Genomic DNA, 23,741 nt, shown 5'->3' on the forward strand with positions numbered 1-23,741 from the left:
GCCCAGCCTTTTTTGTTTTGTTTGGTTTTGTTTTGAGGTAGAGTTTCATTTAGCTCAGGTTAGCCTCCAGCCTCACTGCATAGAACGGCTGGCCTTGAACATCTGATTCTCCTGCCCTTGCCTATCCAGTGCTGAGGCTTGTGTGCTACCACACTCAGATTTTTTTGTTTTGTAATGCAGACAGGATTTCATTCTGTAGCCAGGCTGGCCTGGAGATTGTTGGTAATCTTACCACCTCTGCTTTCCTGAATGCTGGGATTATAGTGTGCCATGCATGCCTGGCTTACATTATTTTTAGTGACAGTATTTTCCTACTCCATTTCAACCAGGAGAGCCTGCTCTTTGCAGAGAGGTATCTTTGCTCTCACTGATAGGATTACTATAGTCAAGGACTACAGAGGGCCTTATATCCTGTACTGAGTGGACTCAACTCATGGAAAATCCAGTAGGCAACACTTTAAGGCAGCATGTTAGCTTTAACTTTTCAGGGAGAAACTGCCCTTCTTGGAGGTGATTGGACTTGTGTCCGACACTGTGCTTAAAACTGGTTTTGTTGTTTTGAGACAGGGTGTCACTCGGCAACTCCTGCATAGACAGAACTTGCTACACAAAGTAGCCTGGCCTCAAAAACTCTACCTGCCTGCTAGAATTAAAGCCATGTACCACTTGTGCTGGAGAGATGGCTCAGAAGTTAAGAGCACTGGCTGTTCTTCCAAAGAGCCTAAGTTCAATTCCTAGCAACCACATGGGGGCTCACAACCATCTATTATGAGATTTAGTGCCCTTTTCTGGCCTGTGGGTATACATGCAGGCAGAACACTGTATAAATTGAAGGGGAAAAAAAAAAAAAAAAGGCCAGGCATGGTGGTGTGCATCTTTAGTCCCAACACTCAGAGTGGGGGAGTGGGAGGTATGCATCACCACATGCCTGTGTCTTAGTCTTATTTGCTTGCTGTGAAGAGGCACCTTGACCAACACAATTTGAAAACAGAAGAGATTGCCGGGCGCTGTGGCACACACTTGTAATTCTAGCACTCAGGGAGGCACTCAGATCTCTTGAGTGTTTAAGGCCAGCCTGGTCTACAAAGCAAGTTCAGGACAGCCAAGGCTACACAGAGAAACTGTCTCAAAAACAAAAACAAAAACAAACCCAAATAAATAAATAAAAATGGAAGAGATTACTGGGGCTCACCATTCCAGAGGGTTGGAGTGGCACATGGTGGGAACAGGCATCAAGCAATCAGGCACCATGCTGGCGTAGTAGCTGAGAGTTTATAGGCAGAAAGAAAGCAGAGTGTGTGTGCTCTAACGGGGGATGGTTCTACCAGCTGGGGACCAAGTAGTCAGATACAGCATATGGGGCTGTTCTTTCCAGTCACCACCGTGTGTGCCTCTGTGTGCACGTGTGCTTGGGCGTGCAGGCATCCCTGGAGACTAGAGGTGTTGGATTCCTGTGGAAGTAGAGTTACAATATGGGCTCTTAACTAATCAGCCATCTTTCCAACCCATTTTCTTTTGTGTGACAACCTAGGCTAGCCTCAGACAGCATGTAACCCCAGCTGTGGAACTTAGGATCTCTTGTCTCAGACTCTAGGTAATTAGGATTCTAGGCTTGGGTCACTAGGCCCAAAGGTTTGGGACTTTTGTGTGGAACAGTCAGTCTGTTTTAAGTCCAGGCCTGGTGGCTGATGCCTACAATCTCTGAATTGAAGAATCTGAATCAGGAAAGTAGAAAGTTCAAGAACTGCTAATTTCCAGGGTAGCGTGGTTCAGTTAGTGAGACCCTGTATCAAAGTAAAAACCTTTGGGACTGCGTAGCTCGGTGGTAAAGCGCCTGGCCAGTATGTGTAAGGCAGGCCTGAGATTTAGCTCCCCAGCACTGAAAAACTACAAGTGTGATTATGAAAACACCTCCATTTTCTTTATCTTTCCTTCTTTCTTGTTTAGGGTCTCAGGCCCAAGTCAGGCTGGTCTCATAGTCTGTCCTCTCACAGGCGCAGCCACCACGCTTGGCTGTTCGTCAGGGTAAGGAAGACTAGCATCTGCTGTGCTGCTCGGCTGGCCTTGAGCCTAGACTCAAACACTATGAGAATATAAAATGCATACCAATCGTGTTAGCTTCTAGACGTTCCTTTTTTTCTCTCAAGTAAAAAAATTTAAGCCGACAGGTGGTGGTGGGGCACACCTTTAATCCCAGCACTTGGGAGGCAGCAGCAGGCAGATCTTTGTATGTTCGACGCCAGCTGGTCTACAGAGTGAGTTCCAAGTCTATCAAGGCTATAGTTTGGGGCCAGCCTGGTCTACAGAGTGAGTTCCGAGACTATCAAGGCTATAGTTTGGGGCCAGCCTGGTCTATAGAGTGAGTTCCAGGACAGTCAAGGCTACAGAAGAAACAAAACAAAATCAATCCACTTTTATTTTACATAATCTACTTTTCAAACCCCTGCAGTAATTTTATCAAATAAAATGAAACTGGGACTGGTGACACACCAATGCCATCCCAGTACTTGTGAAATGAAGAAAGGAGGATTTTGAGTTTGAGGCCAGCCTGGGCTACATAGTAGGGCTGTTTGCAAAACAGCAAACACAAGGGCTGGAGAGAACTCAGTAAAGTACCTGTTAGGCAAGCATGAAGACCTGAGTTCAGTACCCAGAACCTATATATAAAGTGGCAGTCGGGCGTGGTGGCGCACGCCTTTAATCCTAGCACTCCAGAGGCAGATACAGGTGGATTGCTGTGAGTTTGAGGCCAGCCTGGTCTACGAAGGGAGTCCAGGGCAGCTGAGGTGAACACAGAGGAACCCTGTCTTGAAAAAAAAAACAAGAAACCAAAAAAAAAAAAAGAAAGAAAGAAAGAAAGAAAGAAAGAAAAAGAAAAAAGAAAGAGAGGAAGTGGCATGCTAGCATATGTTTATAAGTCAGGCAGGAGTTCGCCTCCTGGTCTGCTTACTTGGCTCACTCCTTTTGAGACTGTGTAGCCTTGACTGTGCTGAAACTCAACTTATGTAGACTATGCGGCCCTTGAACTCACAGAGATCCACCTCCCCCTGCCTTCTAAGTGCTGTGATCAAAGGTGCGTGCATGGCCATCTCTGCCTAAGAGAGACTCTGTCTTAAAGGAACAGGAAGGATTCTCACTGTTGTCCTCTGGCATCCTGTGTGTGTGCATGGCCATCTCTGCCTAAGAGACACTCTGTCTTAAAAGAACAGGAAGGATTCTCACTGTTGTCCTCTGGCATCCTGTGTGTGTGCATGGCCATCTCTGCCTAAGAGACACTCTGTCTTAAAAGAACAGGAAGGATTCTCACTGTTGCCCTCTGGCATCCTCATGTGTGCATGCATGCAGGGCCACATGCAGACATGTGCAACCACGAACATACATAAGCACAAAGAATACCTATAATTAGCAGATCTATTTGAAAATTAGAAGTGACATAGTCTCAGTACTGGGAAAGCTGATAACAAGAAAGACACAAATTCTAGGATAAACTTAGTTTATATAGCAAGTTGTAGGCCCGCTAAGGCTACCCAGTGCGACATGGCTCAGCCACCTCCTCTCAAAACATTTGTATTTTGAGTGCTCAAACTGAATTGGATTGAACCCAGTGCCAGATGCATTTGGAGCAGTTGCTGAATTATATTAACCTGTAAAGTAACGTATGAAGATGTAAAGAGGAGCGAGAACTGCTGCTCCTGGAGAAGGCCCTGGTTCAGTTCCCAGCATCCACATGGTGGCGCACAGTCACCTGTAACTCAGTTCTAGGAGATTCAACACCTTTTGCCCTACATGGGCATCAGGCCTGCATGTGAGTCACACACATACATGCAGGTTAAAGAGAAGCTTTGTTTTGTTTTGTGTCTTAAGTTACAGTTTCTTTTCTTTCTTTCTTTCTTTCTTTCTTTCTTTCTTTCTTTTCTTTCTTTCTTTCTTTCTTTCTGTTTTTTGAGACAGGGTTTCTTTGTGTCATCTTGGCTGTCCTGGACTTGCTTTGTAGACCAGGCTGGCCTCAAACTCACAGTGATTCGCCTGCCTGTGCCTCTCTGAGTTCTGGGATTACAGGCGTATGCTACCAGGTCTGTCTTAAAGAGAGTTTTTAAAAGGAAAAAAAAAAAAAGAAGAAGAAGAAGAAGAAGAAGAAAAAGCCCCCACAAAACTACTGAGGCAGATCTTGAAGGTAAACTATTAGCCTTCAGCTTCCCGCTGTTCTTCAGCCTCAGCCTCTGGATAGCTGGGGTTGCAGGCTTCTGCTTACAGTCAAGTTCTGAGCAGCGACCCAGGGGCTTCTTCCTGGACAGCCTAGCAGCACTTGGTACTCAGTCTGTGGTCTGCTTGGAATCACAGAATTGTGAGACAACAGTGCCCCCATTCTTCTCCCTCATGCCTGATTCTAGAAGATGAGGAAAAGGAGACCCTGCCTCCTTCATAGTAAAAATGTAGCTTCTTAGGAACAGTGTAGCGCGGCATCATACCAGGTAATGAGGAAAGCTGGCCAGCCGGGAACTCACTCTGTAGACCAGGCTGGCTTTGAACTCACAGAGGCCCACCTTTCTCTGCCTCCCAAGCGCTGGGATTACAGGTGTGAGACACCTGGTTCACAGGACAGCTGTTAAGAAGGATTATGCGTAGAAGGAATGTCTCCTACCCTTGAAGCTCTTAGAAAACCAGTGGAATTTATGGAGGCTGATGGTTAAGGGGGCCTCCCTCCCTCCCTCCTTCTGCCCTTCACTCCCGCCTCCCCCCCCCCCCCCCCCCCCCCCCCTTTTGGAGTATCTTGTCTATCTTGCTGGCTTACAGTTGGAAGCCCTCCCGCCCAGCTTTACTAGTGCTGAGTCTTAAGACTGAAGGGTGCCAGGCCCCGCTGCCCAGGAGCCTTGGGAAGGTCGTTGCAGACTAGTTATTCTTAGAGCAGAACAGAGGGTGGAGCGACTCCTGACTTGTAAGAGTGTCTTGCATACCAGGTTGGCCTGGAACTTACCGTGTAGCCAAGAGTGACCTTGAACTTCTGATCCTCTGTCTCTACCTCAAGCGCTAGGCTTACAGGTGGGTGCCAGCATGCTTAGTTCACATGGCGCTGAGCTGCGTCCCAGCCCCTGGGTAGAGTTCAGTTGGAACCACAGCCTGCAGGTTGGATTTGACACTTTTCACAGTAGCTGTGCAGTGCCAGAAGCTAGTTAGTTAGGTGGATACTCCTAGCATTCTGGAAATGGGTAGAGGAATTAAGAGTCCATGGCAAGCCTGGGCAAGCTACTGTGTGGTGACAATGTAGAGGCTTTCCAGAGGGAAGAGAGACCAGGCTGCACCGAGCAAGGTGCTGCGTCAGGACAGAGTGAGCTCCTTCTCAGTGCCGTAGGCTTGAACCAGTCTCTGATGTGGCCAGGCTTTTGGCTCCTTTTTTGGGCCCTTTTTCCTACCTCCCTACACCACCCCTATCCTCCCTTCCAACTCCCCAGTACTAGGTAGGAGAGAAAGAAGGTTAGAGGGGAAAGGGGGCATTAATATCTTTAGACTATTTCCTGCTAATTAGGGCATTGAGTTCCTTGGGGGCAAATTTCATCGTTGTCATCAGGATATCTCCAACCAGCAAATAGCAATAGCAGCAGCAGCAATACCCTCCTCAGGCCCTCTGGGGTATAGCGTTTATACCTTCCTCAAGAGTCCCCAGAATTCCAAACTTAAAGTATCCTCAGATGGCAAAAACCACGGCCCTCTTGGAGCACAAGACAAATCATAGTCAGCTGCTGTGGACAGTCTGAAGCAATATCATATCCCACACCCGGGACTAAAACAAAAGCATAGTCCCATAACATTGCTGTGGTGTTTTTTTGATTTTTGTTTGTTTGTTTTTTGAGACAGTGTTTCTCTGTGTTAGCCTTGGCTGTCCTGGACTCGCTTTGTAGACCAGGCTGGCCTCGAACTCACAGCGATCCACCTGCCTCTGCCTACTGAGTGCTGGGATTAAAGGCGTGCACCACCATGCCCAGTCATTTCTGTGTTTTTAAAGAAACCAAAAATTCTCACTTCACTTTGATTTCTTCTTTATAAAAAAAAATTCCAATTGAGGTATTGATAATAGTTATCTTCATAAAAACTTTTATGTTTCTTTGTTTTTGTTGTCAGTGCGTGAGAGCTTGGCCTCTTCTGGGCTTTTCACAGCTCACTGTTGTTTGAAAGTAGACTTTGACTGCCCATTTACCATTCTTGCCCAGGATCCCAGGCACACTCTGCCTTTCAGATCTGACTTGTGTTGGCTGCAGCAACACAGCTGTGCAGGTTGTCTCAGCTCAGGAGGGTTCCCACATTTGGTGGGCTGATTTATTCTCACAGGTGTGTGGTCGTATGTCCCGTTTGGAAGACCTGTGGGGGTCATCTCAGTTTTACCTGGAGGTTTTATGCTGTGTCATGTAGAGCTTTAACACATATTTTTAAAATGTGCCCATGTTTTATTATATGTTCTTGTATTATAGGCCTGAAAAATGTCTGAAAATTCCAGCGACAGTGACTCATCTTGTGGCTGGACTGTCATAAGTCATGAGGTATGTTCTCTGATAGGTTGTTAGCAGTGACAGAAGCTGCTTTGTGAAGGTCGACGTTTTCTATGTATAAGCCATGGCTTCCTTTGCCTATAGTTTGGCCACCTATGTTAAACTTGGCTGCTAAAATATCATTGAGCTACATAACAGCCCTAGTCTGTCTGTCTCTGTCTCTTTTTAAACAAAACAAAATTTTGAGATAGGGTCTTAATAAGTTGCTCTAGTGGCCTTGGAGTCTGTGTAGCTCAGGTGGATCATCTTGAATTTGGGATCCTTCTGTCTCAGCCTCCTTGAGCTGGGCTGAGAGCCCTGTGACAGTACATCCAGGGTGTTTTTCTTTTGAGGGGAGTAAGAATGGTCTGGTCGTTTTGAGACATTAGAGTCTCACTATGTAGTCCTGGCAGGTCAGAACTACCTCCGATTCACAGCCCTTACAAGTACTGGGATTATAAGTGTGCACTCCTATGGTTGGCTTTTGTTTTTGAGGGTCTCATTCTATCATGTAGGCTGGCTTCAAACTCAAGGCAGCACTCCTGCCTCAGCCTCCCAGGAATGGAGTGCTAAAGGTGTGGACCATATCTACCCCCACCCTACCCCCCAATGAGCTACAGAATTTATTAAGAAAAATTATGTTAGATTTACACGTGTGGAGGACAGCAGTTGTTCATAATCAAGAGGAGGTATGAACTTCTCCAGAGAGCAGCATCCAGGATTTGGGGTACTGCTGAAAACTGCAGCCTGCATCTTTTACATTAGTCTTGCTGATCTTCTTAACTTTGAGGGGCTGGCCTTGTTATGTATCAGGCTCTGATCATTACAACTACATTTTTATGTAATTTTTTGTTTTTGTTTGGGATTACAGGCTTGAGCTACTGCGCTTGGCTCTTATGTAATTTTTAAAGACCTTCTTCGTTTGTGTTTCCCCCATTCTCTTTTTTTGGGGGGTGGGGTGGGGTGGAGGGAAGATCAGTGTCTTTCTGTGTAACTAGGATAGCCTTTAAATTACCACACAGCCCAGCTTACCCTCCAACTTTGATCCTCCTGCCTCACTTTCTGAGCGCTGCCTGTTTGTCTTTTTTTTTTTTTTTTTTTTTTTTTTTTAAGGTGTATGGGTGCTTTGCCTGCATGCATGTGTGTTTGTGTACCATGTATGGACAGTGCTCTTGGAGGCCAGAGGATGGTGTCAGATTTTCTGGGACTGGATATTGCCGGAGCTTTTGGGGTTTCTGAGTGGGATTAGCAATAAACAGTCAGAGACATCTGTATAGTTAGTATAAGGCTCTGGGCCGTTTTTGCTGGGCACTCTCTCAGCTAGCCATCTAACGTAACCCAACTTCCCTGCCACTATGTCTCCACCACATAGCTCTCTCTGCTCTTCCCCTGTCATGTTCCGGTGTCTCTGTCTCTGTCTTCTCTGCCCTAATTCTAGCCGTCAGCTCTTTATTCCTCAAATGCCACACTTCTTATAGAAAAAAAAGCTACTAGCATAGTGAGTGGGGGCGATTCCATAGCTACTAATTCTGAACCAGTTAGCAGCCAGACTATGCTCTGTGCTGTTGCCTACTGTCCAGACTGAGGGTACATGAAAACAGTCCTGTGTCCTGCCCCTTCTGCCCCGTGAGAAAGCAACAAACATCTACATATTCTGCTAATCTGGCATTGCTGGCACAGCAATTTAACAACTGAAAATACAGGGGCACACCTTCATAGCCAGTTGAGGTATAGATGGTTGGGAGCCACCACATGGGTGCTGGGAACTGAACCTGGGTCTCAGGAAGAGCAATGTTCTAAACTGATGAGCTGTCTCTCCAGCCCATCAGCCTTCCGTATTTGTTACTGTTTTTGGTTGGAGATGCACTGTGGGTGTGGCGGGGATGGAGCTTACTACGTAGTCCAGGCTGCTTTGAACATGCTTACAGAACCAGTTTTGTAATGAGGAACGATGCACATGCGGTGAGTGGTGTAACCAGAACATTATAGATGCTGATTTTGCTCACATTGCTAATTGTTTGCATTATAGAAAAGTCATGGGACCAGAAAACCTAGCATCAGACCAGCCTCACTCATCCAGAGTTTGAATACTCTTATCAAAAGTTCCCAAATATGTTTGGCATTTATTAAGTTTCTCTTACTTCATCAGGTTTTTTTTTTTTTTTTTTGAGACAGGGTCCAACTGTAGCTCAGTGTGGCCTAAAAGTCCATGGTGCCTTCCAAGTGGAAGTCTTCTGTCCCACCTCCCAAGTGCTTGAGTTATGAGCATTTGCCATCAGGCCTAGTTGGTGCAGGTGCTTGATGGTAGAAGTGGTGTATAGACATAATTACTGTGATAATTGGAGGGTTAGAACAGTTTGTTAGTCACGTCCTTTTCAAAGTAGGGGCCCAGTGACATGGCTCAGGTGCTGTGCACACTCGGCATCCTGAGTTGCATCCTTGGGATCTACATAGTAGAAGGGGAAAGCCCACTCTACAAGTTGTCTTCTGAGCTCATACACTGCATGCATGCATTGCCTGAGGATGCTGGAACAGGGCATAGTTGTCTAGGGACTGGGGTTACAGTTGGGAGCCTCCATATGGTGCTGCGAATCAAAGCTCCAGAAGAGCAAGTGCTCTCCAGCCCCACAGTGTAGACACTTAGGACTGAGAGTTTGGCTTTTAGTCTCATAAAATAGCACAGTCGCCTGCTTTCTTTCTTTCTTTCTTTCTTTCTTTCTTTCTTTCTTTCTTTCTTTCTTTCTTTCTCTTTCTCTTTCTTTCTTTCTCTCTTTCTCTTTTGGTTTTTCCAGACAGGGTTTCTCTTTGTAGCCCTGGCTGTCCTGGACTCACTCTGTAGACCATGCTGGCCCTAAACTCACAGCGATCCACCTGGTTCTGCCTCCCAAGTACTGGGATTAAAGGTGTGCACCACCACACCTGGCTCCACAATCATCTTGTGTTCACCTGACATTGGCTTGTAGCTCATGGCTCCATTCTACAATTTCACTTTTACTAGCCTGTATGGACTAAGTCAGGGTAGATGCTGTTTAGAGTGTGGTAGCATCAGGAAATTTCTACATTATCAGATCAAAGCCAGCCTTAGGGTAGCAATAGCTAAATTAATAATTACCACTTTCCCCTAGGGTTCTGATGTAGAGATTGTGAACTCTGCCACAGCCAGTGACAGCTGTGAACAGGCTCTGGAATGTTCCTCATTAGAGCAAGAGGAACTGCAAGTTCTTCATGTGGGGCATGGAGGTGGAGGTAAGTGAAGTTCCTGTTTTGGTTTGTTTCTTGTTTTTAGTTGTGAGCCTAACCTTTAATGGCTGAGCCATCTTTCCAGTCCTGTTTATTTGTTTTTGTTTTGTTTTCTTCTGGAAATGGGGGGCCTCACCCTTGATTGCCACTGGATGGTCTTATCTGGGATGGTCAGGGGTGGGAACTTGGGAAGTCAGAAGCCTGGCAGCAAGTGACTGAGAACAGTTAGAAGCTGTGGACATCTGAGAGCCCTCAGTGAGTCATGCTCCCCACGCGCACTTGTCCCCTGACACTTGGGTGTGATTGATGATACGTAGGCTATACAGGGAGAGTGTGTGTGTTCAACAAAAGAAATAACAATACTGATCTTGATTTTATACCAGAAAGTGGCCCAAATAGCGTGTTGTCAATGGGAGAAACCATGTTGTCGTCAATGGGAGAAACCAAGCCAGCAATTGAGGTAAACTTTTATTTTGTTCCATGGATGTTTGATAAGTACTGTTCTGTTTATAGCTAAGCATTTTATTCCTACCTAAATTATAAGGAAATTTAGTGAGAAACACCATCAGTTTTGAGGTTAAAATGAACTTCTTTTGGGTTTCAGAGCAGGATAATCTGAAAGAGCCTGCCACTAGGTCACCCGCAGCCCATTGTGACTAGATGAGCTGGTGCTCTCAATAGTTTAATCTACTTTACTATTTTAAGAAGACTTTAAACTAATTTTTTTAAAGACAGAGTTTCTCTGTGTAGAAATCCACTTGCCTCTGCCTCCCAAGTGCAGGAATTAAAAGCATGCACCCTGCCGGGCGCGTGGTGGCGCACGCCTTTAATCCCAGCACTTGGGAGGCAGAGGCAGGTGGATCACTGTGAGTTCAAGGCCAGCCTGGTCTACAAAGCAAGTCCAGGACAGCCAAGGCTACACAGAGAAACCCTGCCTCGAAAAATCAAACAAAACAAAACAAAAAACCAAAAAAACGTGCACCCCATGCCTGGCTGAAGGTTTAGCTTTTACATTTGATAACAAATTAAATATTGTTTGTTGGAGTTGTCTTTTGAATAAAGCTACTTCATTGGATAATCTTTCTATGGTATTTTAGTCCTTTGGGACTGAGATCGGGTGACATAAATAATAATTCATTTCTAGAAGGCCTGGAGACATGGCTCAGTGGTTAAGAGTGCCTGCTACTCAGTCATGAGGACCTGAGTTCAGATCTCACCATGCATGGAAAAACCTGGGTGTCCTGCAAACACCTATAACTGCAGCTCCAGGGCCCTGCTGCCCTCTTCCAGCCTATGTGCACACATAAACATGCGTAAACTTAAGCATATCCATGCTCCTCCCCACACAAGTCAATCTTTCATGTTGATGAGATGGTTCTACAGGTAAAGAGCCTGTGCTGACAAGTTATTAAAATTAGTTTGTTTTGGAAGCTGAGAAGTCCAAGGTGAAGGTGTTACTGACTGGTTTGCTGTGTGGTGATTGTTCCCTGCTGTAGAGTTGTACCTTTTGTACATTCTCTGCAGGGAACAAATGTAATGTGTTTGGGTGTCTGTGTGCCTGTCAAACAGCATCCTCCTCATCTCCTCAGAGCTGGTTGAGTTTTCAGGGGTTTTTATTGGTAGTGGTGTTCCCTCCTCCTCACTCCCAGCCCCCCAGGGTCTTTTTACATAGCTAGCCTTGGCTATCCTGGAACTCAATATGTAGATCAGGGTGGCCTCCAACTCACAGAGGTCCATCTGAGTTCTGGGATTAAAGGTGTATGTGCCAGCCTGTTTTAATGACTTTTAGGGGACATATTCAGGCTGTAGTACCTAGCACAGCTGTTGAACCAGGTAAGTTTAGTCAGTCCATCACATACTCCCTAGATGCAGTATTTTGTGCCTATATACTCATGGGCTGGAGAAGTAAATGAATACTTGGTGTCCTGTGGTCATGGAGGGGCTGATTAGTCTCTTCAGTTTCTGGAGCACACTGGGAGGAGACAGCGGTCTCATCTTATTTTTATTTATTTTTTATATTTTTGGTATTTCAAGACTGGGTTTCTCTGTGTAGCCTTAGCTGTCCTGGACTTGCTTTGTAGACCAGGCTGGCCTCGGACTCACAGAGATCCACCAGCTCTGCCTCCCAAGTGCTGGGATTAAAGGCGTGTGCCACCATAGCCCGACTCATTTCATTTTTAGCATTATGGATGGTTTTGAGGTCTCTATCCTAAAGAGTAAGCCTGTGGTTGCACAATCCTTTCCTGTTGTAGGAATCACATCTTTACGGGCTCGGGGAGATGTTCCATAGTAGACCCAAAGCATAGCACGCATAATGCCCTGGGCTCCACCCCCAGCCTTAAAAGGCAAAGGGGACAGGAGAGAATGGAAAAAGAAGGAAATGAAGTATCATATTTTGAGCTGTGAAGAAAATTTAAGATTCAAAATGACTGAACTTACTGCCTGTAAAATTTGGTTCTGTAGGTGGAGGAAGCAACTTCCCCTGAAGACAATGTCTATTTCGGAACTACCAGTGATGATTCTGATATTGTTACACTTGAACCACCTAAGCTGGAAGAAATGGGGAGCCAGGAAGTTGTCAATAAAGAGTTGCCCAGCTCAGATGACTTTAACATGGGTTCTTCCTCCAGCAGCCAGTATACCTTCTGCCAACCAGAGCCCGGTATGGAACTGTCGCAGCAGCCAACCTCTGGAGTCTTAGTTAATGGCTTGTTCCTGCTCTCAGCTTTTTAAATGATTTCTCTGAAACTCAAGAAAATCTTGGTAGAACTTGCTACAGTGTCTTTCTGGCCTTCATGGCTCAGCTCAGTGTTCTTTCTTTGATACATTGCTGGGGTGCGTGGGTGTGTGGAGGAGTGGGTACTGGGGGACTGAGCCCCAGATACCGCACATGCCAAGTAAACAATCTACCACACTCAGTTTATTGAAATCTCAAGTCCTCAAAATAAGCATTTGGCTTTTAATATCGTGATTGACTGACTGACTGATTGAGGTATGGCAGGGTCTAGCTCTGTAACTCTGGCTGTTACACACTCACTGGGTAGCTCAGGCTTTGCCGCAGACTTGGCAGCAGTTCTACAGGCATATGCCACCATTCCCAGCTGCCACATTTTAAAAAATATTATTTTGTTTTTCAAGACAGAGTTTCTCTGTGTAGCCCTGGCTGTCCTAGAACTTGCTCTGTAGACCAGGGTGACCTCAAACTCACAGAGATCCACCTGCCTCTGCTTCCTGGATTCTGGGATTAAAGACCTGTGCCACCACCACTGCCTGGCTACTTCCACAAATTTTAACCTCAATTTTTTCAATATGTAGTATCTTTCAATGTGACACAAAATACTTTGACATAAGTTCCTAGAAAATGTTAAAAAGAAGCCTGTAACTAAATGAGTTATTAATTAATTAATCCACAGTGGTAACTTAAAGATGGATTATGGAGGGGCTGGAGAGATAGCTCAGAGGTTAAAGGCACTACCTGCTCTTCCAAAGGTCCTGAGTTCAGTCCCCAGCAACCACATGGTAGCTCACAACCATCTATAATGAGATCTGGTGCCCTCTTCTGGTGTGCAAGTGTAAATGCAAGCAGAACACTGTATACATAATAATAAATAAATCTTTTTTTAAAAAGATGGATTATGGAATCCTGTAACTCCATTTAGAACTGCTGTTTTAATCATTTTCTAATTTGATGAAAAACCAAGACTACATAAAATCGAGTTCAGATAGGCTAAGCTCCTTGTATTTTCTCATTCTTTTAATACTTTTATACATTTGGCAGTCAGAATCAAACAATGATGTTTCTCATTCCAATTTAAGGTAATAAAATGCTGCATTGTGTTTCTTGTCCTTTTTGGTTTGTTCTGGGATAGGATCTCTCTCAAGCCCACACTGTCCTGGACCTCACTGTGTAGCCATGGCTTGCCTTGAATTTGTTGCCGTCTTTCTGCCTCAGCTAGGGTTATGTTAAAAAATGCCCACATCCTCTGTCCTTACATAACACTTAATGTCAAACATGTGAGTGCTGTGTAACTTGTTAGGGAACAAAAGTAAACAGAAGTCTGTATGTTCAGAGCAGAAGGAATCTTTTCTGAATATTTTTAACCTATTCTTTGTTGATCTTAGAATTCAATGCCTAGGGCTCAAGACCTTCCTATCCTCAGTGCATGCACTCCGGTTCCTAGGGCTCAGCAGGGCAGCACTTGATGAGTATGTAAGTTTTTAGTTTTAGAATTCCATCATGCTCAGATATGTTTACTTATCCATTATTTTCTGCCTCTGCCTTAAGATGGGTGAACTGAGGTTAGGAGTGCAGCCAAAGGATTCAGTGAGGGAGCAGTGCACATTATTGATAGGAACTTGCACCTTTAATCCCAGGATTCTGACTTGATTTCCTCTTTGAAAGATCTGAGAATGTTTCAGAATTAGTTAACAGAAGTATTAAGACTTTTTTGTTTGTTATTTGGGGCAGAGTCTCATAATGTATCCTGGCTAGCCTGGAATTTGCTATAGACCAGGTTGGCCTCAACCTCATTGAGATTAGTTTGTCAGGCTGGAGAGATGGCTCAGTGGTTAAGGGCACTGTCTGTTCTTTCAAAGAGCCTGTTTAATTCCCAGCAACCATATGGTGGCTCACAACTGTCTGTAATTTCAATTCCAAGGGATCTGACACCCTCACACCAATGCACATAAAATAAAAAATTAAATCATTAAGAGAGAGAGAGAGAGAGAGAGAGAGATTGGCTTGTCCTTGAGTGCTAGGATCAAAGGTGTATGTGGCCACACCCACTTTAGGCATTTTTTTTTTTTTTAAAAACCTACTTTAATCCATCCCATCAAAATTGCTTGTAAAAGTATTTTTTAAAAAGTATTTTAAAATAATGATAAATTTTGGGCTGCCCTGAAAACGCTATACGGCCAGGCATCATTGGATAGTTATCTCCCCAGTTACTTCACTCTGCCCTCCTATTCTCTTTTATCCTTACAGCTTTTCAGCGTCATGTTTTCGTATGATTCTAATAGGTATGCAGCTTTTGTTTGTTTAAGAAAACTACTGCCTCCCATTGACCAACCCTTCAAGTCATTGGATTTTAATCTTGCAAAAATAAGTGTTAACTGGTGAAGTTATATTTTCAGTTTTTTCTCTATTATTTATAATGAAGCTGTATACATCTTTTTCCCCCATTTATTCACAAAAGAAAGGTGGTGGGAGAAGCTCTGGAAGATTCCTGAATGCATAAGGGGATGGGATGATCAGCTGAAGCTCCGTGTTCCTAGCCAGCTCGCTCTCCAAGGTGGCGTGCGTGACTGACGCTGAGCGGCTTCTGGAGCTGGGCTAGTCACATTTACTCTTGAGATGCTGAGTGCTTTGGAGAGTCCTCATCCCAGAGATCCCATAACCTGCTGGCTGTGTTTTCTGCATGCCTCTGCACTGCTTGCTGCTCTGACTGGGGGCCAAATGATCTGTACAGGAAGTTTAGAGATCCAGTATTTCCACCATTACATGGATGAGCTGAAGAAGGAAGCATGTGGTCGCTGATGACTGCTAATATCTAACGGGTGCCTTGTTCACGTACACACTGTAGGTGTGGAGACATTTTTAAGGGGTTTGGAGAAAGGCTTGCTTTCACATTGACTTACTATAGCTGTCAGCCATGATCTGATGCCTTTATATTTATGTTATACTATTCTTGCATTAAGCCTTCCTCCTTTTCTCTTTATCTAAGAAATTACCTCACAGGTGAGGCGATGGCATCGAGATTAAGAATAACCAGAGCCATGCTGGGCATGAGGGTCACAACACAGCAACCCCTCAGTGGCTCCCGTGTCACCAAGAATTAGGATATATGTTCCATCAGTAATGATGGTGTCTGTGTTGTCATGTGAACATGGACTAAATTCTCCACGCTTGATCTTTAGAAAGCATTGCCTGACATAGACAACAGCTTTCCTGTGGCATGGGCAGCCTGTGTTCTGGAAGACTGGCATTTGTGGTGCACGAGTGTGTGCTGTTTTGGAGCTCTGTTTTAAATTCAAGTTCACATGTTATTTTTACTTTTAACTGGCTTATAGCAATTATTACCAAGTGTTGTCAATAATTAGTTGAAATAAGGAAATACGCAAGTCATATTTCCAAAGGATTGTTCCTGGTCTGGAGATTGTGCAGTTTTTCTTCCTCAGTTTGCGCTTTACTGTTCTTTCCATGAAGGAGCAGTGCCGCACTGGGCCTCGGCATCAGGGGTAGCTGTTGTGTCGAGCAGTACCGCACTGGGCCTCAGCATCGGGGTAGCTGTTGTGTCGCTCCCTCTGCTGACATATTTACTAGAGGGTAACTCAGCGCCTTCTGGTGAGGGTGGCAGTGGAAGGGAAGGGCTCATCTGACTTCAGGAACCTCTGTTAAACTGCGGTGCTTCTTGCATGTTGGGGGCGGGGGACCCGGGAGACCTATTGTAAGAGACCAGGAAGTACTTCCACACTTCCTGTCCCTTCAAGTAGCTGAGAAACTTGAGTTTTCTTTTTTTCCTTAACTGAAATATTTGTTTCAGCCGCTAAGACTGAACTAGACTAAAAGAATGAATAGACAGAATGTTCTAGACAGCAAGGTGGGGAAGGGCAGAGCTCTAAAGAGCTAGACAAGGAGACTGTCAAGGCACAAGTAGAGTGTAGCAGTTGGTAGACGACGGTCAGTCTGTGCTTCATTTGGTGTTGGTAGTGAACAGCATGTTCTTGCTTGTGTTGCTCTTTTTGGCCTTCTCATGTTAAAGGGCACTCAAGGCTAGCATTGATTATTATGTCATATTTACTAGCAAGACTTTTCTGAGAATGTTTACTTAAATATCAACATTTTTCTTTTTAAAATAGTCTTTTCATCTCAGCCGAGTGGTGAGGAATCCAGTAGTGATGACACCAGCCATGAGCCCAGCCCTGCCCCTCGACGCCGGCGCAACAGAAAGAAGACCATTTCTATCTCAGAGTCTGAGGAGCCACTACTTGCCGAGCCAGCAGATGAGCCCTCCCAAGAGCCAAGCAAACGCCACTTTGGTGGTGGTCTCAACAAGTGTGTTATTCTGGCCTTGGTGATTGCTGTGAGCATGGGATTTGGACATTTCTATGGTAAGTGTCTGGAAACACCTTGTGCAGAAGCCACTTGCATATCACAGCAAGACAACGGCACAGAAGTCAGTGTTGCTTACTCTGGCCTGTACCTGTAGTCAGCCACTTACTTAAGAGGCAGGAGAGGATTGCTGAAGCTCAGGAGTTTGAGATTAGCTTGGGCAACATAGCCAGGCCTTGTCCCAAAACAAAACAACTTACTTTATTTTATTTTTTTTTTAATTGAAGAGATCAGGCTGGTCTCCAACCTGTATGTAATCTTCCTACATCAAACTTTCAAACATAAATAAGGACCATTAACATACATAGCTGTAGCTTTTTTTGATGACTCATTATTTTTAATTAATTAATTTTGCTTATGTGAGTGCCCTACTTGCATGCCAGAAGAGGGCATCAGATTCCATTATAGATGGTTGTGAGCCACCATGTGGTTGCTTGGAATTAAACTCAGGATTTACTCTGTAAGAGCAGGTAGTGCTCTTAACCGTTGAAACAGCTCTCTAGCCCGTGGCTTTTTTTTTTTTTTTTAAGAAGATTGGAACTAAAAATCTGAAGTTGGGTCTTGACAGATGACGCAGTGGTTAAGAGCACTGGCTACTGCCTATTCTTCCAGAAGACCCAGGTTCAATCTCCTGCACCCAACTAGTATGTTACCTGTTTCATAACCATCATAATTCCAGCTGCAAAGGATCTATTGCCCTCTTTTGACCTCTTATGGCACTGCATGCATATAGTACACAGACATACATGCAGGCAGAACAGACATAAAAATCTGAAGATGCTGGGGCATGGTGCTCCATCCCTTTAATCCCAGAGGCAGGCAGAGGGTTTTGAGATTGAGAATAGACTGGTTTATGAATTCCATTCCAAGCTAGACAGCTACTTGCTGAGACCCTGTCTAAAGTAAAATAAAAATCTGAAGCTGAGTGTAGGAACCGAGACATAAGACTTTCAACTTAAGACCCTAGGTTCACAGTTAAAAATGAATCTAGGCTGAGCCTGGTGGTGCATGCTTTTAATCCCAGCACTAGGGAGCCAGAGGCAGGTGGATCACTGTGAGTTCAAGGCCAGCCTGGTCTACAAAGCGAGTCTAGAACAGCCAAGGCTACGTAGAGAAACCCTGTCTCAAAAAACCAAAAAAGAAAAGATAAATAAATAAAAATAAAAATGAATCTGGACTTCTTACCTTGGGACAGAGTGTGATAATTGTTGTATAGTATTTAAATTCTAGCAAAATAGTCACATTGTGGTAGACAGTATAGGATTCACATCTATAATCCCAGCCCTGGAGAAACAGGACAGCCTGGTTATAGTGTGTGATACTTTCTCAAAAAACATTGCATTTTAAAGGTTCCAGTAATTAGTGCTTGTTATTTTAACTTCGAGGGGCCTTCTTTTGTTACTATAGTTATAACTCTTTATACAGCTGGTCTATACTGAACTGTTTCATTAGGTAAATGACTTTAGGTAGCTTATGTATAGTGAATGTCTTTTTCTGAAACTCAGCCATGAATTACAGTTTTGGTAGTGCGGTCATTGTAAGCAGTCAGATGTTGGGCAGGTGTAGCACCCTGCCCAGGGAAGCTGTTATATCATAGCCCTCCACAGGAAAGCCTAGATGTGCCTGAGGTCGGATGCAGGAGTCATTTTGTGACATCCACTGCTCCCTTTCTGCTTCACCAGGAATGTTTTCATCTTGAAGTTTTGCTTTATACTTTTGTATTTGTTATATAGTGTTTATTTATGCTAAATACAATATCCAAAGCCTTTAAAAGTCTCCTTACATGAGAAAAGTTTTGTATGGTGGTAACTGTTAGGCCAGGCGATACTGGTGCACGCCTTTAATCCCAGCATGTAGGAGGTAGAGGCAGGCGGATCTCTGAGTTCCAGGACAGCTAAGGCTCCACAGAGAAGCCCTGTATTGAGAAAGGAAGAAGAGGAGGAAGAGAAGAAAGAAGAAGAAAAGAAGAGAATCTCGCTGTTGAGTCTTTAAGTTCTGTACTTTTTTTTTAAGAAAGCGATCACTGTGAGTTTAAGGCCAGCCTGGTCTACAAAGGGAGTCCAGAGAACCAGGGCTACAAAGAGAAACCCTGTCTCGAAAAAACAACAACAAAACAAAGACTGTGTGTCTGTTCATGTATATGTGTGTGAGAGTGGGTGCATAAGTGTGGAGGTCAGAAGACATCTCTGGAGTTCTCTTTATGTGGATTCTGGGAATCGAACTTGGATCTCTAGGCTTACACAGCAACCACCTTTCCCTGACATCCTGCCAGCACAAGGTCTGTATTTGTTGTTTGTGAACTGAATGTTCCTACATTGTTCTTTTGGCTTTTGCATCACAGCTGAGTTTACTTTTTTAATTTTGGTTTTGAATCAGGGTTTTACTATGTAAGCCAGGCTGAGCTCTGACTCAGTTTCCCGAGTGCTCAGATTATAGCCCTGCCACCAAGCCTGGCCAGAGTGGTATGGTATACTTTAGAAATAAATCTTAATCCCAGCACTCGGGAGGCAAAGGCAGGTGGATCGCTGTGAGTTCGAGGCTAGCCTGGTCTACAAAGCAAGTCCAGGACAGTCAAGGCTACACAGATTAACCCTGTCTCAAACAAACAACAACAGAAAACAAAATGAAAAAAAAAAAAAAAAAAAAAAAAAAAAGAATAAATGTTAAATCTTGTCAAGTTCAGAAGTCCTCTGTTGTTGTTGTCTGAAACAAGCTCTCCTTACATAGCCTTGGCATGCCGGAACTCACTATGTAGCTCTGGCTGGCCTAGAGCTCGCTATATAGACCAGGCTGGCCTCAGACTTACAGAGTGAGCTCCATATGCCTCTACCACCCAAGTGCCGTACTAAAAGTCTATGCCGCCATGCCTGGTCAATCTCAGCTTTCTTATCTGTATAAACTACTTTTAGATTTATTCCTTTCTTGGACTACAGAACCTACATTTCAACTTTCTGTTTGAATACTTCTTCCCAACAATGAAGCAAATGTATCAATGTTTCTGTGTGTGTTTTTGCCTCCCTACAGGTAAACATGAAGGAAACAAGGGAAAAGGTCTAAAATCTTTTTTCTTAAAGCCAAGAGTTGGATATTAACTTTATGTTAATACAGACTGCACTAAAATCTCACAGTTTGCATGATTTTGGAATATTTTTTTTCTTTTAGAAAGTACAGATTAGAACAGTCCTTTTAAAACCAGAAAGTTGTTTCTTTGCTTGCTAGCTTTAACAAAATTAACACATTATCTTTTTTCCTGTACATTTTCATCTTACCCTTATCACAGCTGAGAACTCTGGACGATGCAGTCTGTGAAATGAGTCCACAGGCAGAGCCTAGTGGCTTTCAGCATTCAGTACGGGCAGGAGTGTCCTGCGCTGGGCAGTGAGCTCCACACCAAGAGCTGTCCTCCAGTGTCTGTGCCCATAAGCAGCGACACGGTATAAACGGTCTACTCGGGACACAGCTAGCCTGGGCTCTGTATGACTGCAGTTTCCTGTTTGTACCAGAGGAGAATGCAGAGGCTAGTGATACAGTGCACTCTAGTTGTTCAAAGTTTTAGAAACAGTTAAAAAATGGCAGAGAAGAAAAAAATCTACAAGAAAACTAGCACCAAAATACGTGTTTGAAGTCTGCACACTCAGAAGATGGAAGGTGCTGACAGGCTGACCAGCTTTTCTGAGGATGTAACTCACTAGCTGGCAGTTACACAGCACAAAAGCGTTAAAGTCCTTGGCTGCAGAAACTCACTGAGTCATCCCCGAGTGAGCTTCTAGGCAGTTTCTGACAGGCTGGGAAAGTAGACCATTCCAGCAACTGTGACTGTGTAACCCCTTGGAACAGTGACAAAGATGGCCTAGATTTTAAAGTGGACAGTGTAGGATGGCAGCTGTGTGAGAAAGTTTGATTTATTGAGCAACTGAAAACAGTAAAGAAGGGAAAAAGGTAAAAATGCCAGAAGCTAGAGGTCAGCTGGACCTGCTGTGGGTTTTGTAAGCCACATACTGGTGCTGAAGGCCAGGGGTTAGAGTGAAGGAGCTTAGTGCGGTGAGGGCACTCGGGTTCCCAGCCTGGGTTTTTGGGTTGGTGGTCTGTCAGAATTTGGGAAGTCTGTGAGCTGCTTCACATTTGAGGTAGAGGCTTTCCTACAGGAGTCCTGCTGGAGAATGAAGTAGCCAGGCCTCTGCTGGCGAGCTGAATCCCCACGCCTATGTTAAGTGATGTTCGAAAGTGGATCTGTAGGAAGTAAAAATGGATTAATGGTTACATCCTATGTTTAAACATGTACATGGGGCGGTATGCCCACTAGTTACCAGATGTACTTTTTGGTGTGTTTAGAAGTGTTTTTATTTTATTTATTTTTTTTTAACACATATTACACGTGTAGGAGGAACATGCAAAAGAACCTTTTGAATTAAGATCGAATGAAGGCGCTGCCCTGGTACTGGTGCTGACCTGAGGGCTCTGCAGGTGCTAGCTAGAGGCTCCTTCATTGAGCTACAGCCCCTACCCTATTGCAGAGTTCTTTTTGGTTTTTCGAGACCAGGTTTCTCTGTGTAGCCTTGGCTGTCCTCTACTCACTTTGTAGACCAGGCTGGCCTCAAACTCAAAGATCCGCCTTGACCTCTCTGGCTCCTTCAGTCCTTGTCCCTCTTCCATAAGATTCCTCAAGCTCCAGTTAATGTTTGCCTGTGGGTCTCTGCATTAATTTCCATCAGTTGCAGAGTGAAGCATCTCTGACGACAGTTAGCACTCCGCTCCTGCCTGCAAGCATAGCAGAATGTTATTAATGATGTCAGGGGTGGGCTCCCTCTTGTGGCATGGGTTTCAAGCTGGGCCAGTCATTAGCCGGCCCTTCAAATTCTGTTTTATCTTTTACCCCTGCATATTTTGTAGGAAGGATAAACTGTGGGTCCAAGGTTTTGTGGCTGGGTTGGTGTCCCCATCCCTTCATTGGAAGTCTTGCCTGGTTACAGGAAATGACAGGTTCAGGCTCCATGACCCCCATTGCCAGTAGTCTTAGGGTCACCCTTACAAATTCCTGGCAATTTCCATTTTCCAAGGTTTCTAGCTCTTTGACTCTTAACCTGTAGGAAAAGAATTGCACTGATGACCTGTTTCTCTGTTTAAAGAGGTTAGCACTTTACCTCAGAGATCTCAAGCTGAGCACCCTTGGCAGAACAAGATGAGAAGTTTTTTTTGTTTTTTTGGTTGTTAGAGCGGCATGTGCTTTTTTTCAGAGGGATAGCACGCTGCTTACATGTTCCTGTGTGTATGCTGAGTGAGTTAGCATGCATTATTAACCTGCTTGGCCTGGTTCTTAGCATCCACATCATTTGATGACTGACACCATGAGGCTCTCCTTACCCAAGTTTAGTAGCTAGTGTGGGCCGGTAGCCAGTGTCCTGTGCATCTTGAGTCGTGGTGGTTACATTTTTCCTGTGCTGGGTTTCCTTTCAGGCACAATTCAGATTCAGAAGCGTCAGCAGTTAGTCAGCACGATCCACGGAGAGGAGCGGAGTGCTGGGAAGGGTCATCTCTCGCAATGCCAGCAGGAACAAGTGTCTTTTCTAGATTTCAAGGTGCGTATTCATTGAAAAATAACTAACAGAAATGTGGAAATAACTGTTTGAGCTAGGCGTTGGGGGCACACAAACACTATAATCCTATCCTAGCACTTGACCTAAGCAATATGAGTCAGGCCAAGTTCAAGGCTAGCCTGCGCTACTTAGCAACACCCTGCCTTAGCAAGGCAAGAAGGAAAAGAAGAAAGTAGAAGCCAGCAGTTGAATACTTAGGTGCAGTTACAGTACAGACGAGTAAATGAGTAAGTGAAGCTGTGGGTGAAGCTTGCTGCCAGGCCTGCACGCCTGAGCTCAGCCCCCAGGCCTCACATAGGGACAGGAAAGAACACACGTCCACAGCCACAAGCTGTCCTCTGACTCCACATGCATACCTGTACACACAAGTAAGCAATAAAACTGCAAAATAATGTTGGTAAGCTGTTTGGTGCTTTTATGCCTGTTAAGCTGGCACGCACCAGCTAACCTACTCCTCTTGGGGCTCTTGGGAGTGAGGCAGTGAACCTTTTTCATTCTGTAAATGGAAAGAGGTTCAGATAGGCTGAGTAACTTTGCAGTGCTAGCAGATCCAATTGAATTCCAAGTATCTAACTTCAAAGACTTTAAAAAATGGATCTGTGTGTGTGTGTGCGTGCGCACGCTGGTGCACAAGGACTTTGCATGATACAAATGTAGAGATCAGAAACCAACTTTCAGAAATCTGTTCTCTGCACTCCAACTCAGAGCATCAGGCCTGGCAGCAAGGAAGGGCTCTGTCAGCCGAGCCACCTTGGTAACTACAGCTTTAAGTCTTTTTCTTTTTCAAGAGTAATGAGTTAGTGCCAGGCGTGGTGGCACACGCCTTTAATCCCAGCACTTGGGATGCAGAGGCAGGTGGATCTCTGTTAGTTCAAGGCCAGTCTGACAGCCAAGACTAGTACAGAGAGACCCTGTCTCGAAAAACAAACAAAAAAGAGTAATGAGTTAAAGAAACAACTATTTGTTAGTTGTTTTTCACGTGTAAAAATCTATTACTCTTTTTTTTCTATTATTACTGGTTTTTTGGTTTTTTTTTTTTTAGAAAAGATTTATTTATTGCATATGAGTGCTTTATCTGCAGAAGAGGGTATCAGATTACATTAGATGGTTATGAGCCATCATATGGTTGCTGGGAATTGAACTCAGGACCTCTGGAAGAGCAGGTGGCGCTCTTAACCACTGAGCCATCTCTCCAGCCCCCTATTACTGGTTTTTGTTTTCTTTCTTTTTTTCTGAATTCAAGTTTACTTGGATTTGGGGAAGTAGTTAACTCTG

General features: G+C 44.4%; 1 protein-coding gene across 3 annotated transcripts in view; it reads left to right on the forward strand.

Annotated features, from left to right (window-relative positions):
• Window positions 1–23,741, forward strand: part of Ccpg1 (cell cycle progression 1) — a 36,345-nt gene that overhangs the window by 7,835 nt on the left and 4,769 nt on the right. The window contains exons 2-8 of one of the 3 annotated variants that reach the window (XM_051140640.1): window positions 6,465–6,533; window positions 9,647–9,767; window positions 10,145–10,221; window positions 12,225–12,423; window positions 14,957–15,052; window positions 16,620–16,871; window positions 22,327–22,448. In XM_051140640.1, coding sequence (XP_050996597.1) covers window positions 6,474–6,533; window positions 9,647–9,767; window positions 10,145–10,221; window positions 12,225–12,423; window positions 14,957–15,052; window positions 16,620–16,871; window positions 22,327–22,448 — 927 coding nt within the window. In that variant the 5' untranslated portion in view covers window positions 6,465–6,473. Of the gene's footprint in view, window positions 1–6,464; window positions 6,534–9,646; window positions 9,768–10,144; window positions 10,222–12,224; window positions 12,424–14,956; window positions 15,053–16,619; window positions 16,872–22,326; window positions 22,449–23,741 lie in introns of those variants that run through there. The other 2 variants (XM_051140641.1, XM_051140642.1) reach the window with 2 other exon arrangements.

The sequence above is a fragment of the Acomys russatus genome, chromosome 32 (genome assembly GCF_903995435.1).
Source record: "Acomys russatus chromosome 32, mAcoRus1.1, whole genome shotgun sequence".
NCBI lineage: Eukaryota > Metazoa > Chordata > Mammalia > Rodentia > Muridae > Acomys > Acomys russatus.